An 18,418-nucleotide genomic window follows, 5' to 3' on the forward strand; every position below is an offset into this window, starting at 1 on the left:
TAGTTATCTACTTATAGGCACTTTAACCGGGGCTTACTCCAACTGGTTTAAGTTGCCCCGTATCAAAAATGTGATTGAGAGCGACACCTAGTGTCGAATAGACTGTTTTCGAATAGACTAACTCTTGTACTGACATCTATGGGCGAGTAGACAAACTATGCTTCTTATAACTGTCCATAGATGGCAGGGTAATTTGACTTTAGATATTTTTTTACCAAAAATATAAATAAAAGGAGTTTTATTGTAATAAATATAAAATAACTATAGAAAGTAAATATTTATTTCGGTAAAATTATATACCGATAGCGCCACTATCATTTTAAATAGCAACCCTAAAGTCAGCCATATTTATTTTCCTTTTTGACGTTGCTGTCATAATCAAAACACAGCACGTGTGAAAAATGCGTATAGAAACGTGTTATTTCTGCTCCTCTAGGATATATCCTGGACATGGGATCCAATTCGTGAGAAACGATTGCAAGGTAAAATGATTTCCATAATTTTCCATCACAAAAACTTTATTTCACCAAGTTTTGTAACTAACCAATACACCGATCAGATTTTCAGATTCTGCCGTTCAAAATGCCACGCAGCGTTCAAAAAGAAGAAGAACCCGCGTAAAACCAAATGGACCAAAGCTTACCGTAAGACCGCTGGCAAGGAATTGGCTATTGACCCATCGTTCGAGTTCGAAAAGCGTCGTCACGCTCCCGTGAAGTACAACAGGGAGTTATGGACAAAGACCATCGAAGCCATGAAGAAGGTTGAGGAGATTAGGCAGAAGCGGTCCAACAACTACATCATGCAGCGGCTGAGGAAAGGACGCGAGGTTGAGTGGCAGCGGGATGTTAGAGAAGTGCAGAGGGATATCTCACTTATCAGGTTTGTGATATTTTTAAACATCAAAGTAATGCAATCGAATCGAAACATACTTAATGCATATCAGCTTGATTATTCTCCGTAAACAATATTATAATTAGGTGACACAGTATACAATCTTATTCTCAAACAATTGATGGAGGTAATAGTGTCTTAACCAATGGAGGCCCATGGCAAATGGAGGCCTGTGGGATTATGGATTGTGCACACATGTAAAAGTATCATTAATTAACGTTCCTTTAAATTTTGAGTATGATGATTAAAAGCAGAAAAATTGTTATTTTTCAACATAATTTTTTGGGGACTTTACTATCAGACTTGTACAATACTTATTAGAAAGAGAGAAGGAGGCACAATCTGACAGCCTGACACAATGAAATGTGCCAATTTGCTTGAAATAGTCTCATACGTCAAAATATAAATAATAGGAGTCCCATTTATATATACGGTCCACAAAAATTTAGAGTCACACCAAGCAAACTGCAATTTCTGCATGAAATTTGCAAAGATGAAGTCATATTTTTATTAAAACATTTTTTTTTTCTCTCAACTTAAATCTGCAATCGGCTGTTCTAGCCATAATCAGATGGTTTGTTTCTTTTTTTTTTTAAGTTGCTTTTTAGGGTGGTGTTCCACTGAGCACCATCACCAGTTTACGTGGGGGCTTATTGTCTCTGGTCTAGCCCTAGGATGTGCCATCTTTTTAGCCTCGGTGTGTAGTCTTGTTCGTTTAACAGGTTTCTGGCTAATTCGTTGCAGTGGTTTTGAAGTCTTTCCTTGTACTTTTTGCAGTATTCGTTTACCTCTTGTTTTATAGTTGGTATTTCTGTGTATTCATGTATTTCACTATTTCTGACCAATAATGGTGCACACGTGATCATTCTTAGGGTTTTGTTCTGGAATCTTTGAAGTATTTCTAAGTTTGAGTTGCTGGCTGATCCCCATAGCTGTATTCCATAAGTCCATATCGGTTTTATTATACATTTGTATATGAGTAGTTTGTTGTTAAGTGTTAGAGTTGATTGTCTTCCAATTAGCCAGTATAAGTTCCTGCATTTGATATCTGCTTGTCGAGGTGGAGTCCTAGATATTTGACGCAGCTTTGGCTTTATAAAAACATGGTGTTTATAATATAACTCTCTCACACTTTGTTCTGTTCAAATCAGTGGGAAGTCAGGTTAGATGGACTATATTTTTACCATCCATTTTCACCCGCAGATCTCCAGCAGCAGGCCTCAAACAGCGACTAGCTGAAGAAGAGACCGAAATGGAAGTTGAACCAGAAACCATTGAAGTTGTGGATGCTAAGGGCCGCAAACAAATCATTGAGGCTCCCGTCATGGTGCCCGCAGTGGGAGAAATGATTGAAGATGGAGGGAACATTGAACTATAATTTGTTATTCCAAAATGTATTCTTTTTTAAATGTGACTCACCATTAAGCAGTCAAATCTGTGTGTAAAACAGAGTGTAGATATCCACAAAAATAATAGTATTAAGACATTCACTCTGGTCATGCATCCGTAAAATGAATATACCTATACTCTGTATCTTTACGTGTTTAAATAAAAGTAAACAAACAATCTGTACATTTTCGGGTATAGTTATAACATTTACTGGACTTTAACCTACATTTGTTGGTCATGTAATGTTTTCATCTACTCTCAACTGGCTGAAGGAGCCATTTCAAATCAAAAAAATCAAAATCAAATCAAAAATTATTTATTCAATCAAGAGTAAATTACAGATAACATTATAGTATTTAGTACCTCTTTTTAAGTAAATTATTACCTGTGTTAAGAGGTACTGCTCTTCTCTTATTTTAACAATAACTCTTAATTATATTACAATAATATCTAATGAAATACAAACTAACATAACGTATTCTCTTGAAATAATATATAAAACATGAGTTCGGTATCTATGATCTATGTATGATGTATGTTCTTTCCTTTTCGTATTTATGTGCATTGGATGTATGTATATAAGTAAATTTATTCAATTTCAGCAATGTTTAGTAATATGTTTTCTATATTATGGTATGTTTTCGACTTAATCCAGTCCATTATATATTTTTTGCATTCATAATAAGGTAAATGGTAAATGTTTATTTGTTTATTGATGAAGTTATACAATTTAGTCGATCTAGTGGTGTATTGTCTACTCGCAAAGGTAGTGTTAATAGACGTGGTTGGTAAAATATTATCTTTTCTTCTTCTATTTTGTACAATGGATTTAAAATGCAAAGATTTGTGCCGTCTTAAAGTGGTAAAAAGAATGTATAGTTTTCTAACAGATAAAACGTCGGATAGCTTATACAGGTCTATGGTAGGGTATCTAAAAGGCTTGAAATGAATTACTTTTAATAGAGATCTTTGAGCTCTTTCAAGTTCTAGAAATTTCATTTTTGTGGCGCCTCCCCAAACTGGTATACAATAAGTAAGGATAGATTGAGCTAGGGTTAAATATATCTGCTTCAGTAGGTTTTTGGAGGCTATGTGTCTCAGGTTTTTAAAGATCCAAATTAGTTTTCTGGTACGGGACATTATTAGCTCAGTGTGCAAATGCCAGGTGAGTCGTTGGTCAACTAAAATACCATGGTATAATAATATACTCCGCCTGGTACTCCATTCCCGTCTTTTCTAGGTCACCTAACTGACACGGGCCTACGTCATCATGCGACAGCGCTATATGATAATATGCGATAGCGCTATATATAGCGGCCATGTTGTTGTGACGTAGGCCCGTGTCACTCTGGGAATGGAAGACCATGTTTTATTAGACTATGTAAAATACCAAGATATTTAGTATTATCTACTTTCGAAATAGAAGGACAGGAACAATTTTGTGGATTAATGCATGTATGGATTTTGATTCTGAAATCATTACTTGGTTGAGAACTTTTATAGTTTGTGAAGCAGATATAATTGGTTTTAGCTGTATTAAGTGTAAGTAAGTGAGAGTTAAGCCAGTGAGCTACTATGGATAGATCTTGTTCTGCATGATTTTTAGCATTTGCCCATGTCTCTCCGGAAAAAACAATAGCGGTATCATCTGCATAGGAAACAATATGACCATTTTTTATTTGTATGTCACAGAGTCCGTTTATATAAATAAGGAATAAGGTTGGTCCAAGCACGCTACCCTGGGGCACACCAAACGTTATATTGGATTCCTCACTGATGTGGTTTCCTATTTTAACTCTTTGTGTGCGGTTTTGGAGATAATTTTCTAGTAGCTTCAGTGGGATGTTTTGGGACATTTGAGGGTAGATTTTGTTTACTTTTATTTAAATACAGAGTATAAATGTAGTGATCTAAACAATGGTTTTTGTTAACTTACAAAGTGAATGTTTTAATACTGCAGTGAAAAAACTGTTCATTTATTGCAGTGCATACAATTGTTTCTCTGAATTAAATAAAATTATTAATAAATGCGTTTTTTTTTTTGTCTCATTTTTATATCTGTAACACATCCATCATAGGCCTTTTCGTCTATAGCAGACGATTTATGGTGTAACACCGGAGAAACACCGTTTTTGGTGGCTGAATAGACCGATGCGAGACCGACATGGTCTACCACAGGTCTGACAAGAGAAGTTTGTGGAAACCGGTACTGAGACACCTTGTCGTCGCCTTTGCCTCTTGTCAGCGAGTGCGGCGAACCAGGTCTCATCACAAAACTTGCGACCCTCCACAACACGTTTGCGCCACTCTGTCCGCTGCTCTGCGAGCCTCTCCCAGTCTCGGTGGTCGATATGGAAGGCAATCATGTCCCTCTTTGCGCAATCTTTAAAGCGAAGCAATGGCCTTCCAACGTTACGTTTTGCATTCGCAACCACACCAAGAAGAACACGACGAGGTAGTCGAGAGGGTTCCATCCTGTGCACATGCCCTAGCCAACGCAAACGTCTCTGCTTGAGAAACGCTCTTAAACTAGGCAGCTGTGCAATTTCTAGAACCCTTTCGTTTGTCACCCTGTCTTGCCATGATATTCCTAGGATCTTACGAAGGCAACGCATGTAGAAAGAGTTAATACGACGTTCTATTTTTGCATACGTCGTCCAGGTTTCAGCTCCGTACAAGAGTATGCTTAATATAGAAGCCTGAAAAACCAACATTTTAATGTAGTGTGCACCATATATGACACGTACACTCTCTCACATGCACCCAATATATACCCTAGCATAAGTATCATATATCAGAATAAACCTATACTCCAGAGATAGTGTTTGTCTTTACGTCCCACCTCACAGATGGTTACAGTCATTACCTGTATGTATACTGATAATATTGATATTAAAGTTCTTTAAATAAATGAGATTCTTCTAAAACTAATTAATGTTTATTCTATTCGTTACATAATGATAACTTAATTTCCAGATTCGGACAGAATACACGAAACACATTCAAATATAATTAGAACTATAGGTAGGTCTTCGATGTGACCTATAATGAGGATACAACTTACTTAATCATTCAATCAAATTAAGTGTATTGGCCCTTAGAGAAGGTACCTATCGTATCGCGATATATCCACGCACTGTTTTATAAAGAATTTATTGATCCTGTGGTAGACCCGACTAATCCTCTTACGTCTTTAGGCAGGGGTAGACAACGTATTTTATTTCATTAAACCAGCCTAATAATAAGTTTTTTGTTAAATACCTACTGTTTTTTTTTCTAAATGAAATGCAAGTTAAAGATTAGGTAGTTCTTAGGAAGTAGCGCTGAATGCGTATGAAAATATTAACATAAATGTCACAATGTCAGTTAATAGGGTAAATCGTCAATAACTGGCCACCTTAATACTGAAATAAATTCTGTTTATAGGTGAATAGAATTTATTCAGAAAAAATCTAGGACTTTCAATAAAATTGCCCGATTAACTAACCCACAAAGCATACTCTACGTAGGTAGGTACTTTATTTTTTTCACCATTCGTGTAACTTTTTAAAAAGTTGCGTATACCAGTTTAATTCAATTAGACTACTTTTACAGTACGATACGTAGGCACTGGGATTAAGCAAGCCGGAGTCATTCATGGGGGCACGACACGCGACAGTGGCGCGCCGCTAATATGACGATGTATTCGTACGTATTCGGTGTAATTGTGGCTTGTATATCATATTTAGTGTATCAGAGATATGTGAATTTATATCCAAGTATCGTTTCAAAGCCTGAGAAGAGATATGACTATATTATTGGTAAGTTGGTTAATATTAAAGGCGCCTGATAAAATATTAATAGCAACAAAGTTTAAGTTAGATTTATCAAATCCCGCGCTGCAGGCGTAGAATAGGTGTACTGCCATCTCGCCGAAATATTTTTCGCCTAATTTCACTTTCCAACCAACTTATTGCAGTACTTTTAGTTGGCAAACCAATGCTTAGCATATTATTATTTAGCATAATTTTTATTTGAACACAATTTTATTTAGCAGATGTTCATTTTACCACGATTTATTTAGAAAAATAGTTACTAAGCAAATGTTTTATTATACCTAACTATTTATTGTTAAATAACGTTTGCCCAAATTGAAATTTCGCATACTTATTATTGGATCACAACTATATTTAGCATTTTTTTTATGACCCGTAAAACGAAACTGCTCCCAGAGATAGGTAGGTTATGGTTATTTTTTTTAAGACCCTAAAAACGAAATTGCTCCCAGAGATAGGTAGGTTATGGTTATTTTTTTTATGACCCGTAAAACGAAACTGCTCCCAGAGATAGGTAGGTTAGGGTTATTTTTTTTTTGATGACCCTAAATACGAAACTGCTCCCAGAGATAGGTCGGTTAGGGTTATTTTTTTTGGTGACCCTAAAAACGAACCTGCTCCCAGAGATAGGTAGGTTAGGGTTATTTTTTTTTTGATGACCCTAAAAACGAATCTGCTCCCAGAGATAGGTAGGTTAGGGTTATTTTTTTTTGGTGACCCTAAAAACGAATCTGCTCCCAGAGATAGGTAGGTTATTCACAATATTAGGCGAAAAATAATTTATGCCTATCAATACATTCGACATAACAATAAAAGACATTTTGAAACATGACCAACTAAATATTTTGCCATACAATAATATTGTAAATAATCATTTGCGACATGTTATATATGCGAAACATTGGTCTGTCGTCTGATAGTTTTGCCAAATGATACTATGGGAAAAATAGTTTGGGTAGTGATAATTTGCCATACAATTTTAGGCCACATATTAGTAAACCCGTAGAATAAAATTTTAAAATTATGTACTGCGAGCTTCTGTACATCTATGCCTCAGTTTAGCAAAATTAGCTTTTAATCACAAGACACAGTCGGAGTGTTTCTGAAGACCTGGCCTACACGAGATACGTAATTATGCAATACAGCAGTACGGCTACGTCTCTTCACCCTGCCCCGCCATCTACCCATTAATGGCACGTAACGTAAGCGATGTAACATCTTCATGGACGATTAATATGTATTTGATGTATTATACTCTACAAATAACAAATGCCACGGCACAGCCTGGTTACAAAAGCATCTGCTTTATCCACTGATCAATAAAAGTAGTCGCTTTTCAGTCGGCGCCGGGACCTCAGGCTGCGTGCTGGCCGCTCGCCTCTCGGAGGACCCGAAGGTGACAGTACTCCTGGTAGAAGCAGGGTACCACATGGGATATTTCACGAAGATCCCGCTCACGGCAACCGCGGCACAGCAGGGGCCCGACGACTGGTCGGTCAGGAGTAAAGCGCAGAAATATTCTTCGTTTGGAATGTGGGATCAGGTTGGTGGATTTCTTTAAATACCTAATAATGGTTCTGTTGATTTTTTTGTAACACAATATAAGATAGAGAATTTAAAGACATACCTACTAATCAATTAGGAATTATGCAATCGGAAAAATATATACCTATAGTTTAACTCTGACATAAAGCATAATTAATATACAGCCTACAATGAGGGGAACATGGCAACTTCTTATGGACCGTACGGTTTAACTTGTAATTCGGTAGGTAGGTACATGAACACGCATCTATGTACCTACAGTTATGACATAAAGCAACCTTGATATTTCTCTCAGTCTCAAATAATCCCTCGAGGCAAAGGCCTAGGAGGCTCTGGTCACATCAACTTCCTCCTCCACGGCTTCGGTCTGCCCGAAGACTACGAGCGCTGGTCTGCCCGTGGCTTCCACGGTTGGGGCTGGGAAGACTTGAAACCGTACTTCATCAAGGCTTTCGGCACGGAAAAGAGCGAGTTCGACACTGTGCGCTGTGCTGTGGAAGGATATTGTAAGGGTGATAAGGTAAAAACTAGAATTATAATTATTGTGACTTTTGTGTTCTACAATGTTAGATCGCATAAATTAGATAAGTGGCAAAGCAGCACTAAATACGGTTGTCTATGAAGAGTACGAGAAATGAAGCTAAAAGGTTTTCTAATTAACAAACTTCCCATGTCCTCTGAATAAAAAATAGTCACGGAATTAGGTTTCTCACTTTTGAACCATAATGCCATTACATAGAATCTAAAAGTGATTCCTGAACTTTCTAATTCCGTGACTATACATTAAAGTGCATCAAAGATTCCACTGAAACCCATTCTTACTGCTTATTTAATCAACAATTATTGCGTGCCTATCAAAATTCAATTTGTCGCACAGGCACCAATGAAGCTCCAACAAATCGACGAAAACCACGAGTTGCTCAGGGTGTTCCAGCAGGCATCTTCACAACTCAAGAACAAACACACGGTGTTCCGAAAAGCTACGGCCACAGTGAGGGACGGGGTGCGCGTGTCAACCCTGGACGGGTATTTGAAGAACGCTATGAGCAGGAGGAATCTGCATGTTGTGCTCAGAACGCAAGCGCTTTCTGTAAGTATTTAGTTTACGTACCTACCTCATATCATTACCCTACGCCCTACGGGAACTTGACAATCTTGTACCTAAACATAATACACTTTTCTGCTGGCCCTCCACCAGGTTGACAGAAACCTACTCGCCCTGAACGCAGAAGATTGAGAGGAAGGCCGTACCGGAGGCCAAGGTGTCAGTACGAGTTGATACAATGATGGGATGATGATGAAGTCCGTCATTTCTTTTCAGATCAGATTCGAAAACAAGACAGCGTCGTCTCTCTTCATTCTCCGCCGCAACAGAGAGTTGGACAACGTGTTCGTGAACAGAGAGATCATCCTCTGCGCCGGCGCTATTAAGACGCCTCAGATCCTGATGATGTCGGGCATCGGACCTAGAGATGTCATACAAAGGTATACCTCTAGCTACCACAGTGTAAAAAGTAACAGTGGTCCGACGGCCTTTGACGTGTACCGAGCTACTAACAATGTGATGACTGCGATGTACGCAGCTCGGGTGCACGCGAAATGCCTGTCCGAAGACAAACAACGACGCCCGATTCTCTAACATGGGTCGGTGCACAATGACAGCATCTGACTGAAGTGAAGAGCATCCCAACATTCACGTCACTAGGTTCTCCAATGCACAATCTCTTCAATTTAGAACACGCTAATAAGTTAGCTACACCATTGGTGGTCGCTTCTGTTAACATATCGTAACAAACCTGTGCGACTAGCTGAACCTTATCAAACTACACAACGGGACTTAATCGCGTATTTAAATTTTAAGATTTATCTCCGACGTTTAGAGGACGGCGTTGTCCCCGTGGTCTCGAAGAAGACTGGCCCAAGGGCAAATTGCCAGCCTCTGGCTTCCCGCGCAGACACAAGCAACGCAAGCGATATTGTTGCTGGCAATACAACGTCGCTCCAGCATCCTTTGAACAGGGATGGTAAAAGTAAGTTCTTTTGTTCAGATTGAAGATCAAGCTAGTAGCGGAGAACAAGGCAGTGGGCCGCAACCTGCACGACCATATGAACCTAGCGGTATATGTCAGTATCAAGAAACCGATCAGCCTCATCCTGCCCAAGGTGTTCACGTTTGGCACCGCTTGGGACTACTTCCTGAATGGGAAGGGTGAGTGAATTTTACAAACTTCATAACCTATGAAACTTCAGAGATACCTTTTCAGCGTAATCTGCTCCTCTACAAGTAAAAACATAAGTTAAATCTCGCTGAGTGGCGAATTTATCTGAGAGCCCTTGTAAATTCGTCGAATTGTAGGGATAACTAAGATTATAAGATTGTAACAAACAAAATAGGCGAGATTCTTATTAATTGTCAGACCGGCGAACTAACTATGCGATGCGATGGTAAATCTATACGAACAATCAATAAAGAAACGATAAAACATGCATTGTATTATTTTCTGGCAGGGTTGCTGTCCTTCCCGCCAGTTGCAGGCGTGGAGTACCACGAAGCATCTGCATTGATGCTGTTTACCATGGGAACCACCAGCGAACGACTGCTCCGGGACTTATCCAATTATAAACACACAGTATGCCTAGTTTTGAGAAAATTTATTACCTAACCGTTGTCGTGTAAAAAGTACCTAATGGCCTTGGTTTTTGGTTTGACGCCGTACGCAGTGTACAGTAGGTACCTACTAGGTACAACGTCATGTCATGTTCTTTAGAAATGTAGTACCTAGTCCTCTCATAGAATTTCACATACCTATATTAAGCAGCACGCGACGATATACATGTAGGTACCTATTGGGTATGCATTAATTCTCCAGAATCATGGGGTTTCTTGCTACTTCATTTCTGACTCGAGAGATTTTGAGGTTGAAGCTACCTACTTAAAAAGTTACTAAAATTACTTAAGTACTACATATACGTGTTCAGAGTATCTTCTCATTACGTGTTCATATCACATCAGCGAGATATTATATCATCAATATCGGTTACCCTTTCACGAAACTGTTGCACTAGTTTCATATATTATATCAGTACACGGCGGGAAGAAGTTGATAACTCGAGATATTTTAATGAAGAAATTTGAACTTTAAATTAAATTGCATAAGGTTCAAATTTCTTCCATTTTTTCCCGCGAGTTATCAACTTCTTCCCGCCGTGTACGGATATGTTCGAGTTTGCCACGAATTCCTTCTTTATTGATTCAACACGTCACAGGTATTCCGCGACACATTCCCCTTTCACAACGACAGCAGCCGAGAAGGTTTCATGTTCCTGGCGACGTGCGCACAGCCCCGCAGCAGAGGCACCGTCACTCTCCGAGACCTGAGCACCAACGTGCCGCCGGTGGTTGACCCGAACTACCTCCACGATGGCTTCGATGTCAAGTGCATGATTAAAGGTACTAGTAAAAAAGCCTAGTAGTAGTATTTACAGACACCAACTAACTTCGATGGCCATTCGAGTATTTTAACTGGCTGGGATCGGAGTAAATGCTCCGCCACTTTCAAAAACATGAACACCAACTTATCGCCATTTGTGTATCTGCACTTCTACTATCAACTTGAAAGATACATAGTTTTTCGCTTTAAATAATGCGCAAAGAGGAACATGATTGCCTTCCATATCGACCACCGAGAATGGGAGACGCTCGCAGAACAGCGGACGGAATGGCGCAAACGTGTTGTGGAGGGTCGCAAGTTTTGTGATGAGACCTGGTTCGCCGCACTAGCTGACAAGAGGCAAAAACGACGACCAGGTGTCTCAGTACCGTTTTCCGCAAATCTCTCTTGACAGGCCTGTGGTATACCATATCTGTTTCACATCGGTCTATTCAGCCACCAAAAACAGTGTCTCTCAGGTGTTACACCATAAATCGTCTGCAACAGACGCAAAGGCTAATGTGATGAAGGTACCTAAAGTTTGAATTATTAAATTGAACAATTCTTGGAAGAGTTGGAAGTCAAAAGAAATATTGAACACGGTTTTGTTAGTTATTCTCTTTAATATAAGTATGTAACTTTTTTAACACATAATCCTTTCGTTATCCTGTCTTCTAGCAATCCGTCGAGCTGAACGCCTGGTATCATCGTCTCCGTTCCAGGAGATAGGGGCGAGAATCCACTGGCCGCGGCCGGAGCGGTGCCTTTCCCTCTGGAACTACACGCGGATCGACCAGTTCGGCCCAGACAGAAGAAGAAGAAGAAAGTAAGTGAACTGTAGAGATTCTGATAGACGATTCTTGATGATGATTGATTGTCATGTACCTACCCTTAAATTAAACTAGTGACCCGCCCTGGCTTCGCACGGGTTACACAAAACCTTAACAAATTATGCACCTAAACCTTCCTCAAGAATTTTTAAGTTTATCGCGAACGTACAAACACACGAACAGACAGACGCGGCGGGGGACTTTGTTTTATAAGGTGTTGTGATGATTATGTAGGTACCAAATTCAATTTAGATGTATCAGCACTCTAGCTCACATTACTTCTCGAGAATATAGTAAAATTAATTGAAGCTCACAAAGAACCACAAAATAATAATAGTAAGAGCATTGACGTATATGTCGAATACCGATTGTCCTAAAAGGCGGTGGGCGCGTGGGGTAGTACGATAATGTATTACTTCTCAGCTAAACCAGTATGCTACCATGCTACCAGTGCATGAAATAAACCTTAGGACTCGTTAACCATACTAGTGCCTACTATACTTCAGTACTAAATGTTTAAAAGAACTAATTGCTATGTTTAACTCAAGGGAGCGATATGAAAGTAAAAAGAAACCGTTTAAATCTTTATTCAAGTCAAACTAGGCCGGCTCCAACCCTACGCCTCTAACATGAGAAGATTTAGCCCTATATGGGACCGGCAACAAACTCAGAGGGACAAATCTTTTCAAAACAAGTTAAAACAACACATAACACATCATTTCTTTATTTCACAAAAGTAAGCTTCTAATGAAACATAAGAAAACAAAATAACACTTGAAATAAAACACTTAGCTAAATGGTTAAAGAACGCGGGATTTTATAAGCTATCAGAATAATCCTTTAGGTATAAGCCTTCAGGAACGTAGCGAGTTAGGCACGAGGTTGGCTAACGAGTACGTCCGATCTCTAGCGCGGTCCGATCAAGAAGAACTACCAGCGGCGGAGCCTCTCTGCTCCCGCCTCAAAGTCAAGTTGGCAAACCTGCTCGACCAGTCTACCAACATACCGACAAAAACGCCAACTCGTGCCTACGCTCACTCGAGAGAAACCTCTCGACGTTCCAAAGCCTTCTACCTGTCATCTCAGTTCAATAACACGCCAATAGATGGCGTTACTCTCTACGCAACTTTATTTCAACAATGCGCCAATAGACGGAGTTACTCTCTACACAACTTTATTTATTTTGTTACAACCAAATAATATTTTTGCTAATCGATTTTATACAGGCGTCTAAAATAATGAATTATAACGCTGCAATACGTCTTTCTGGTGTCAGGTTCCGACACGGCCGTCCTGCGCTACACACGTCCTCGTGTGTGTGTGTATGCATTTGATTCTGTAACAAAATACTCAGCACAGTATCTCATCGCTCGGTCATTCCTGACCCACAATTTGGGTCTCTCTCAAATTACTATTAAAATCAAACTTCAATCCAACCAGAAAAAATAATTGTTCAAAATTACTTTAACAATCCTCAATTCTCTAGTCAAAAATAGTCCATCGAGCAACGACTTAATAAAAATAATCAGTAATCATCGCCGCTATCTAGCGGATACACTCCATTAATCATCGCCTCCATCTGGCGGATACTCTCAAATTTATGTGAAAACAGAACAATCTCAAACATCAAAAACACAAATCACAACAGCTCTAATTCATTGCTCGACAGTATCACTACTATTGTCATCAATATCAATTTACGGGGAAATCATCTGGCATAAAAAAAAAATAGTTTGGTCAAATGTGATAATAATCATTGTAGGACATCTTAAAATAAATAGCACTCTGACTTAATAATGCCAATTTTACTCATATGAACACAGTACATCAACGGGAGTTCATTTTTAACAAAACAACACCAGTCCTTCGGTGCATTGCCAGTCCTTCGGCAGATACCAGACCCTCGTCAGAAGTAACCATCTCAGCCGCGTAAGTGCTACTCCTTTCAAAGAGCATTCTGCACATAAAAAGCAGACCACGTGCACCTCTTACATGCTCTGGCACTTCTGATGCGGTCACTAAACAATACCCAGTCCATCTAAAGCAAAACAGTAGTGCCCAGTCCATCGGGCGTGCCTTCAGTCCATCGAAAGCAAAACAGTAGTGCCCTATCCATCGGGCTTGCCTTCAGTCCATCGAAAGCAAAACAGTAGTGCCCAGTCCATCGGGCTTGCCTTCAGTCCATCGAAAGCAAAACAGTAGTGCCCAGTCCATCGGGCTTGCCTTCAGTCCATCGAAAGCAAAACAGTAGTGCCCAGTCCATCGGGCTTGCCTTCAGTCCATCGAAAGCATGACAGTATTGCCCAGTCCATCGGGCGTACTTTCAGTCCTTCGAAAGTACAAGCTTTCAGTCTATCGAAAGCAAAAACAATGTTAAGAGTGAATTCCAAAAAGAAAATAAAAACGGTTCTTTAAATCATGTTACTCAGAACCATTGGTACTATCAGCGTCAACTGATCAACTGAAACTGAACATCACTGATCAAAATCACTAAAGATAGCTTTCTACTTTAGCTTTTACAACAGAAACTCAGCTTTCTACTTTAGCTTTAACAACAGAAACTCGCTCAAAACTTCTATGCAGAAGTAAATCCTCTCAAAATAATCCCAACAAAATGGGAACTGCTCACCAGATTAATAAAGTATGATGCACGCGTCCAAGACAAAGGTGGTGGTGAAGTCCAATCCAAGCACGACGGCTAATGCCTTTCGCCCTGCAGTTGCCGTTGCTGCAGCAGATGGCAGGATGCACGATGTGGTTTATCGTAGCTGGCTGATACTGAAATCATCATTAGCACGGCATCAGGTTTATCATGTAAGCAGGATAAACTCAAAGGTTTATTAAATGCAATGTAGCAGACAAAAAAACATGTTTCCAATGTATACGGGACTTCAAAAATCTCAGAATAAAATTTAAACTTCAATGAGTGCGTTTTATTTCATTCTATGAACAAACAAACATGTGTTCCAAAAATAAGTACCACGGTAAAATGGGCCAATACGAAAAGTGACAGCTAATTAGTTACGTTAGACTGTTATGCTTCGCCATTACACTCATAATAAAATTCACTAATAAACAATTGGAACGAAACCTGTCCTTTTATTTCCAAATCTCCAGAACAGACGATACTGCACAGCTGCTTCTGTGTTACAGGTGTGATGGCGTCTGTAAGTTGTCCCTGCTCAGGTTGCAGCACACTGTAACATTAATTTTCATATGCGTAGCTCATGCTTTCATAGTATGCACGATTTGTGATCTATCACGGCATCACGGGCAATAATTTGTAGCAATTTTACTAATTACTAAACTTTACAGGGTAGGAATTACACAATCCTATGCATTGGCAAATCAGCAGGATCCATTTCTAACGGTGCATTGTATTTTCAAAAAAAAAATATTTTTGAGGGTAGAAGCACAAGTGAGCGATGAAATAATATCACGTCGTGATAGCCGATATTTGGTTGTAATTAACAACATGGATTTCACTTCAAAATAATTCAAGATCACTTAGATTTAAATCGATTATAAAAATGAATTGTATCTTCATAAAAAATCAATCATTGAGGGTAGATTCACAAGTGAGCGATAAAATAATATCACGTCGTGATAGCCGATATTTGATTGTAATTAACAAGATGGATTTCACATCAAAATAATTCAAGATCACTTAGATTTAAATGGACTATAAAAATTTATTGTATTTTCATGAAAAATCAATTATTGAGGGTAAATTCACAAGTAAGCGATGAAATAATATCACGTTGTAATAGCTAATACTCGGTTTTAATTAACAGTATGGATTTCAAATCAAAATAACTCAAGATCGCTTCGATTTAAATGGATTACAAAAATGAATTACAAAGAAACGTAACGATCCCAGAGATGACGTCACGTAACGACCGCTATGCTCGACTGCCTCAATCACAATTTTATTCACATTTTCACAATAATTCTCACCAAATAACAATGAATTACACTCACCTTTCAATCAAGGTTAGACACGTGAGCTTACCATTACCACGTGTCCAGATTATGGAATGTAGGTCACCAGAAATACACCACGCTCCCAGGTGGCTGTGTAAGCAATACATGATACCTTGACAATCCCACTTGCTGATGTCGAATACCGATTGTCCTAAAAGGCGGTGGGCGCGTGGGGTAGTACGATAATGTATTACTTCTCAGCTAAACCAGTATGCTACCATGCTACCAGTGCATAAAATAAACCTTAGGACTCGTTAACCATACTAGTGCCTACTATACTTCAGTACTAAATGTTTAAAAGAACTAATTGCTATGTTTAACTCAAGGGAGCGATATGAAAGTAAAAAGAAACCGTTTAAATCTTTATTCAAGTCAAACTAGGCCGGCTCCAACCCTACGCCTCTAACATGAGAAGATTTAGCCCTATATGGGACCGGCAACAAACTCAGAGGGACAAATCTTTTCAAAACAAGTTAAAACAACACATAACACATCATTTCTTTATTTCACAAAAGTAAGCTTCTAATGAAACATAAGAAAACAAAATAACACTTGAAATAAAACACTTAGCTAAATGGTTAAAGAACGCGGGATTTTATAAGCTATCAGAATAATCCTTTAGGTATAAGCCTTCAGGAACGTAGCGAGTTAGGCACGAGGTTGGCTAACGAGTACGTCCGATCTCTAGCGCGGTCCGATCAAGAAGAACTACCAGCGGCGGAGCCTCTCTGCTCCCGCCTCAAAGTCAAGTTGGCAAACCTGCTCGACCAGTCTACCAACATACCGACAAAAACGCCAACTCGTGCCTACGCTCACTCGAGAGAAACCTCTCGACGTTCCAAAGCCTTCTACCTGTCATCTCAGTTCAATAACACGCCAATAGATGGCGTTACTCTCTACGCAACTTTATTTCAACAATGCGCCAATAGACGGAGTTACTCTCTACACAACTTTATTTATTTTGTTACAACCAAATAATATTTTTGCTAATCGATTTTATACAGGCGTCTAAAATAATGAATTATAACGCTGCAATACGTCTTTCTGGTGTCAGGTTCCGACATATATATCATCTTAGGACTGGCCTTACGGGCAATAAGAATGGGGCATGAATGGGGCCAGTACAGCGGTGTGACATCGCTACAACGCAATTGGTTGATGAGTTCGCATCACGCACGCGATTAGTTAATGAGTTCGCATCACGCGCACGATTGGTCGCAACTATATAGTTGCGTTAGGCTGCACGACGGCTGCACGATTGGCTCGAATTAGTGAGTGACACCGGTGAACTAGTACCATTCTACCATTTTAGTGCCCGTAAGGCCAGTCCTTAGATATAATACGTCAATGAGTAAGAGTAAAAAAGATAAATAATTCGATGCAATGTGAAATTTTATCGAAGTGTAAGAATTCAAACCCTCACATTTAAGTATTATAATCCTTTTTCATGGTCCAGGATAATACCTGGCCCGCCTAATCAAGCGCCGCCAAAAGAGAAGAAGCCAGAGCAGAAGCCCAATAAGCCACAGAGGCCCCCCGACGAGTACCTGGAGTGTGTGTTGAGAGAGGTGGCGGTGACGGGGCATCATGTCGGTGGGACGGCTGCAGGCGGCACTGTAGTGGACAGCCAGCTAAGGTATATATTTCCTGGGTTAGGGCTATTGAAAGTCTAGTCTCCGTAGTGCGTAATGTTGCTATATGTACTCGTATCTGTCTTTCAAGCTAGAATTTACCGTTAGTCCAAAAGACGAAGATAACAGCATCTATATAAAAAATGTTTTAAAAATCAAGGGGCCCACTGATTAACAGTCCGCCGGACGGTATCGGCCTGTCAGTTGTTCGGAACTGTCAAAATTTTGTTCTAACTGACAGGCCGATACCGTCCGGTGGACTGTTAATCAGTGGGCCTCTTAAGAGCTGCAAGAAAAATACATTAATTTTATTTTAATGCTAGTAGTTATTCTGAATAAACTTCATTTATTTGTTTCAGGGTGATGTCGGTATCAGGACTACGCATTATGGACGCCAGCGTCCTGCCCTCACCTCTGTCCTTGTACCCCAACTCTGTGTTAGTGGCCATGGGTGAAAAAGCTGCGGATATTATAAGAAACACGATTGTCACTTGAATAGTAAATATATTATAGTTAAACAATAATTATACCTATTAGTATTTTTGAAGAATAACTGGCTGATATTTAGACGTTACCGTAATGAACAGAAACTTAAAAGTTACCATTAAAAGAGTAGAAAGTACTAACTTTCACACTTAGGTACTGCAAAACTGACCACGGTTTTATTTTGCTTTAAATCCCGCATATTTAAGATAAACTCACCTTTTTATTTTGACTTCAGCCAGTTCAGCCTTTTCCAGACCCTAACAACTTACCTACTTACTTACTACTTACTAGTTTGGCGTGATGACCTGATGACCCATGGTCTAATAAAACATGGTCTTCTATTCGCAGAGTGACACAGGCCTACGTCACAATAACATGGCCGCTATATATAGCGCTATCGCATATTATCATAT

General features: G+C 39.4%; 2 protein-coding genes across 2 annotated transcripts; both read left to right on the plus strand.

Moving 5' to 3' along the window:
- The first annotated feature begins 333 nt into the window (after nt 1–333).
- On the plus strand, nt 334–2,317 carry LOC134798754 (probable ribosome biogenesis protein RLP24). Its single transcript, XM_063771127.1, has 3 exons — nt 334–482; nt 560–882; nt 2,098–2,317. Exons 1-3 carry the CDS (start codon nt 402–404, stop codon nt 2,270–2,272), a joined length of 579 nt encoding a protein of 192 aa, XP_063627197.1. The 5' UTR covers nt 334–401; the 3' UTR covers nt 2,273–2,317.
- A 3,624-nt stretch (nt 2,318–5,941) lies between these two features.
- On the plus strand, nt 5,942–18,022 carry LOC134798755 (neither inactivation nor afterpotential protein G). Its single transcript, XM_063771128.1, has 11 exons — nt 5,942–6,083; nt 7,439–7,641; nt 7,939–8,163; nt 8,521–8,733; nt 8,965–9,128; nt 9,692–9,852; nt 10,152–10,273; nt 10,911–11,094; nt 11,753–11,900; nt 17,345–17,524; nt 17,879–18,022. Exons 1-11 carry the CDS (start codon nt 5,957–5,959, stop codon nt 18,012–18,014), a joined length of 1,863 nt encoding a protein of 620 aa, XP_063627198.1. The 5' UTR covers nt 5,942–5,956; the 3' UTR covers nt 18,015–18,022.
- The last annotated feature ends 396 nt before the right edge of the window (nt 18,023–18,418 follow it).

Source organism: Cydia splendana, chromosome 17 (assembly GCF_910591565.1).
Source record: "Cydia splendana chromosome 17, ilCydSple1.2, whole genome shotgun sequence".
Lineage (NCBI taxonomy): Eukaryota > Metazoa > Arthropoda > Insecta > Lepidoptera > Tortricidae > Cydia > Cydia splendana.

Excerpts from the sequence above, each read along its gene's own strand:
- LOC134798754 (XM_063771127.1), top strand. The coding sequence starts at position 402 with ATGCGTATAGAAACGTGTTATTTCTGCTCCTCTAGGATATATCCTGGA. Across the intron at positions 483-559 it reads TCGTGAGAAACGATTGCAAG|ATTTTCAGATTCTGCCGTTC; the intron begins GTAAAATGATTT and ends TACACCGATCAG. Across the intron at positions 883-2,097 it reads AGGGATATCTCACTTATCAG|ATCTCCAGCAGCAGGCCTCA; the intron begins GTTTGTGATATT and ends TTTCACCCGCAG.
- LOC134798755 (XM_063771128.1), top strand. The coding sequence starts at position 5,957 with ATGACGATGTATTCGTACGTATTCGGTGTAATTGTGGCTTGTATATCA. Across the intron at positions 6,084-7,438 it reads GAGATATGACTATATTATTG|TCGGCGCCGGGACCTCAGGC; the intron begins GTAAGTTGGTTA and ends GTCGCTTTTCAG. Across the intron at positions 11,901-17,344 it reads GACAGAAGAAGAAGAAGAAA|GATAATACCTGGCCCGCCTA; the intron begins GTAAGTGAACTG and ends TTCATGGTCCAG.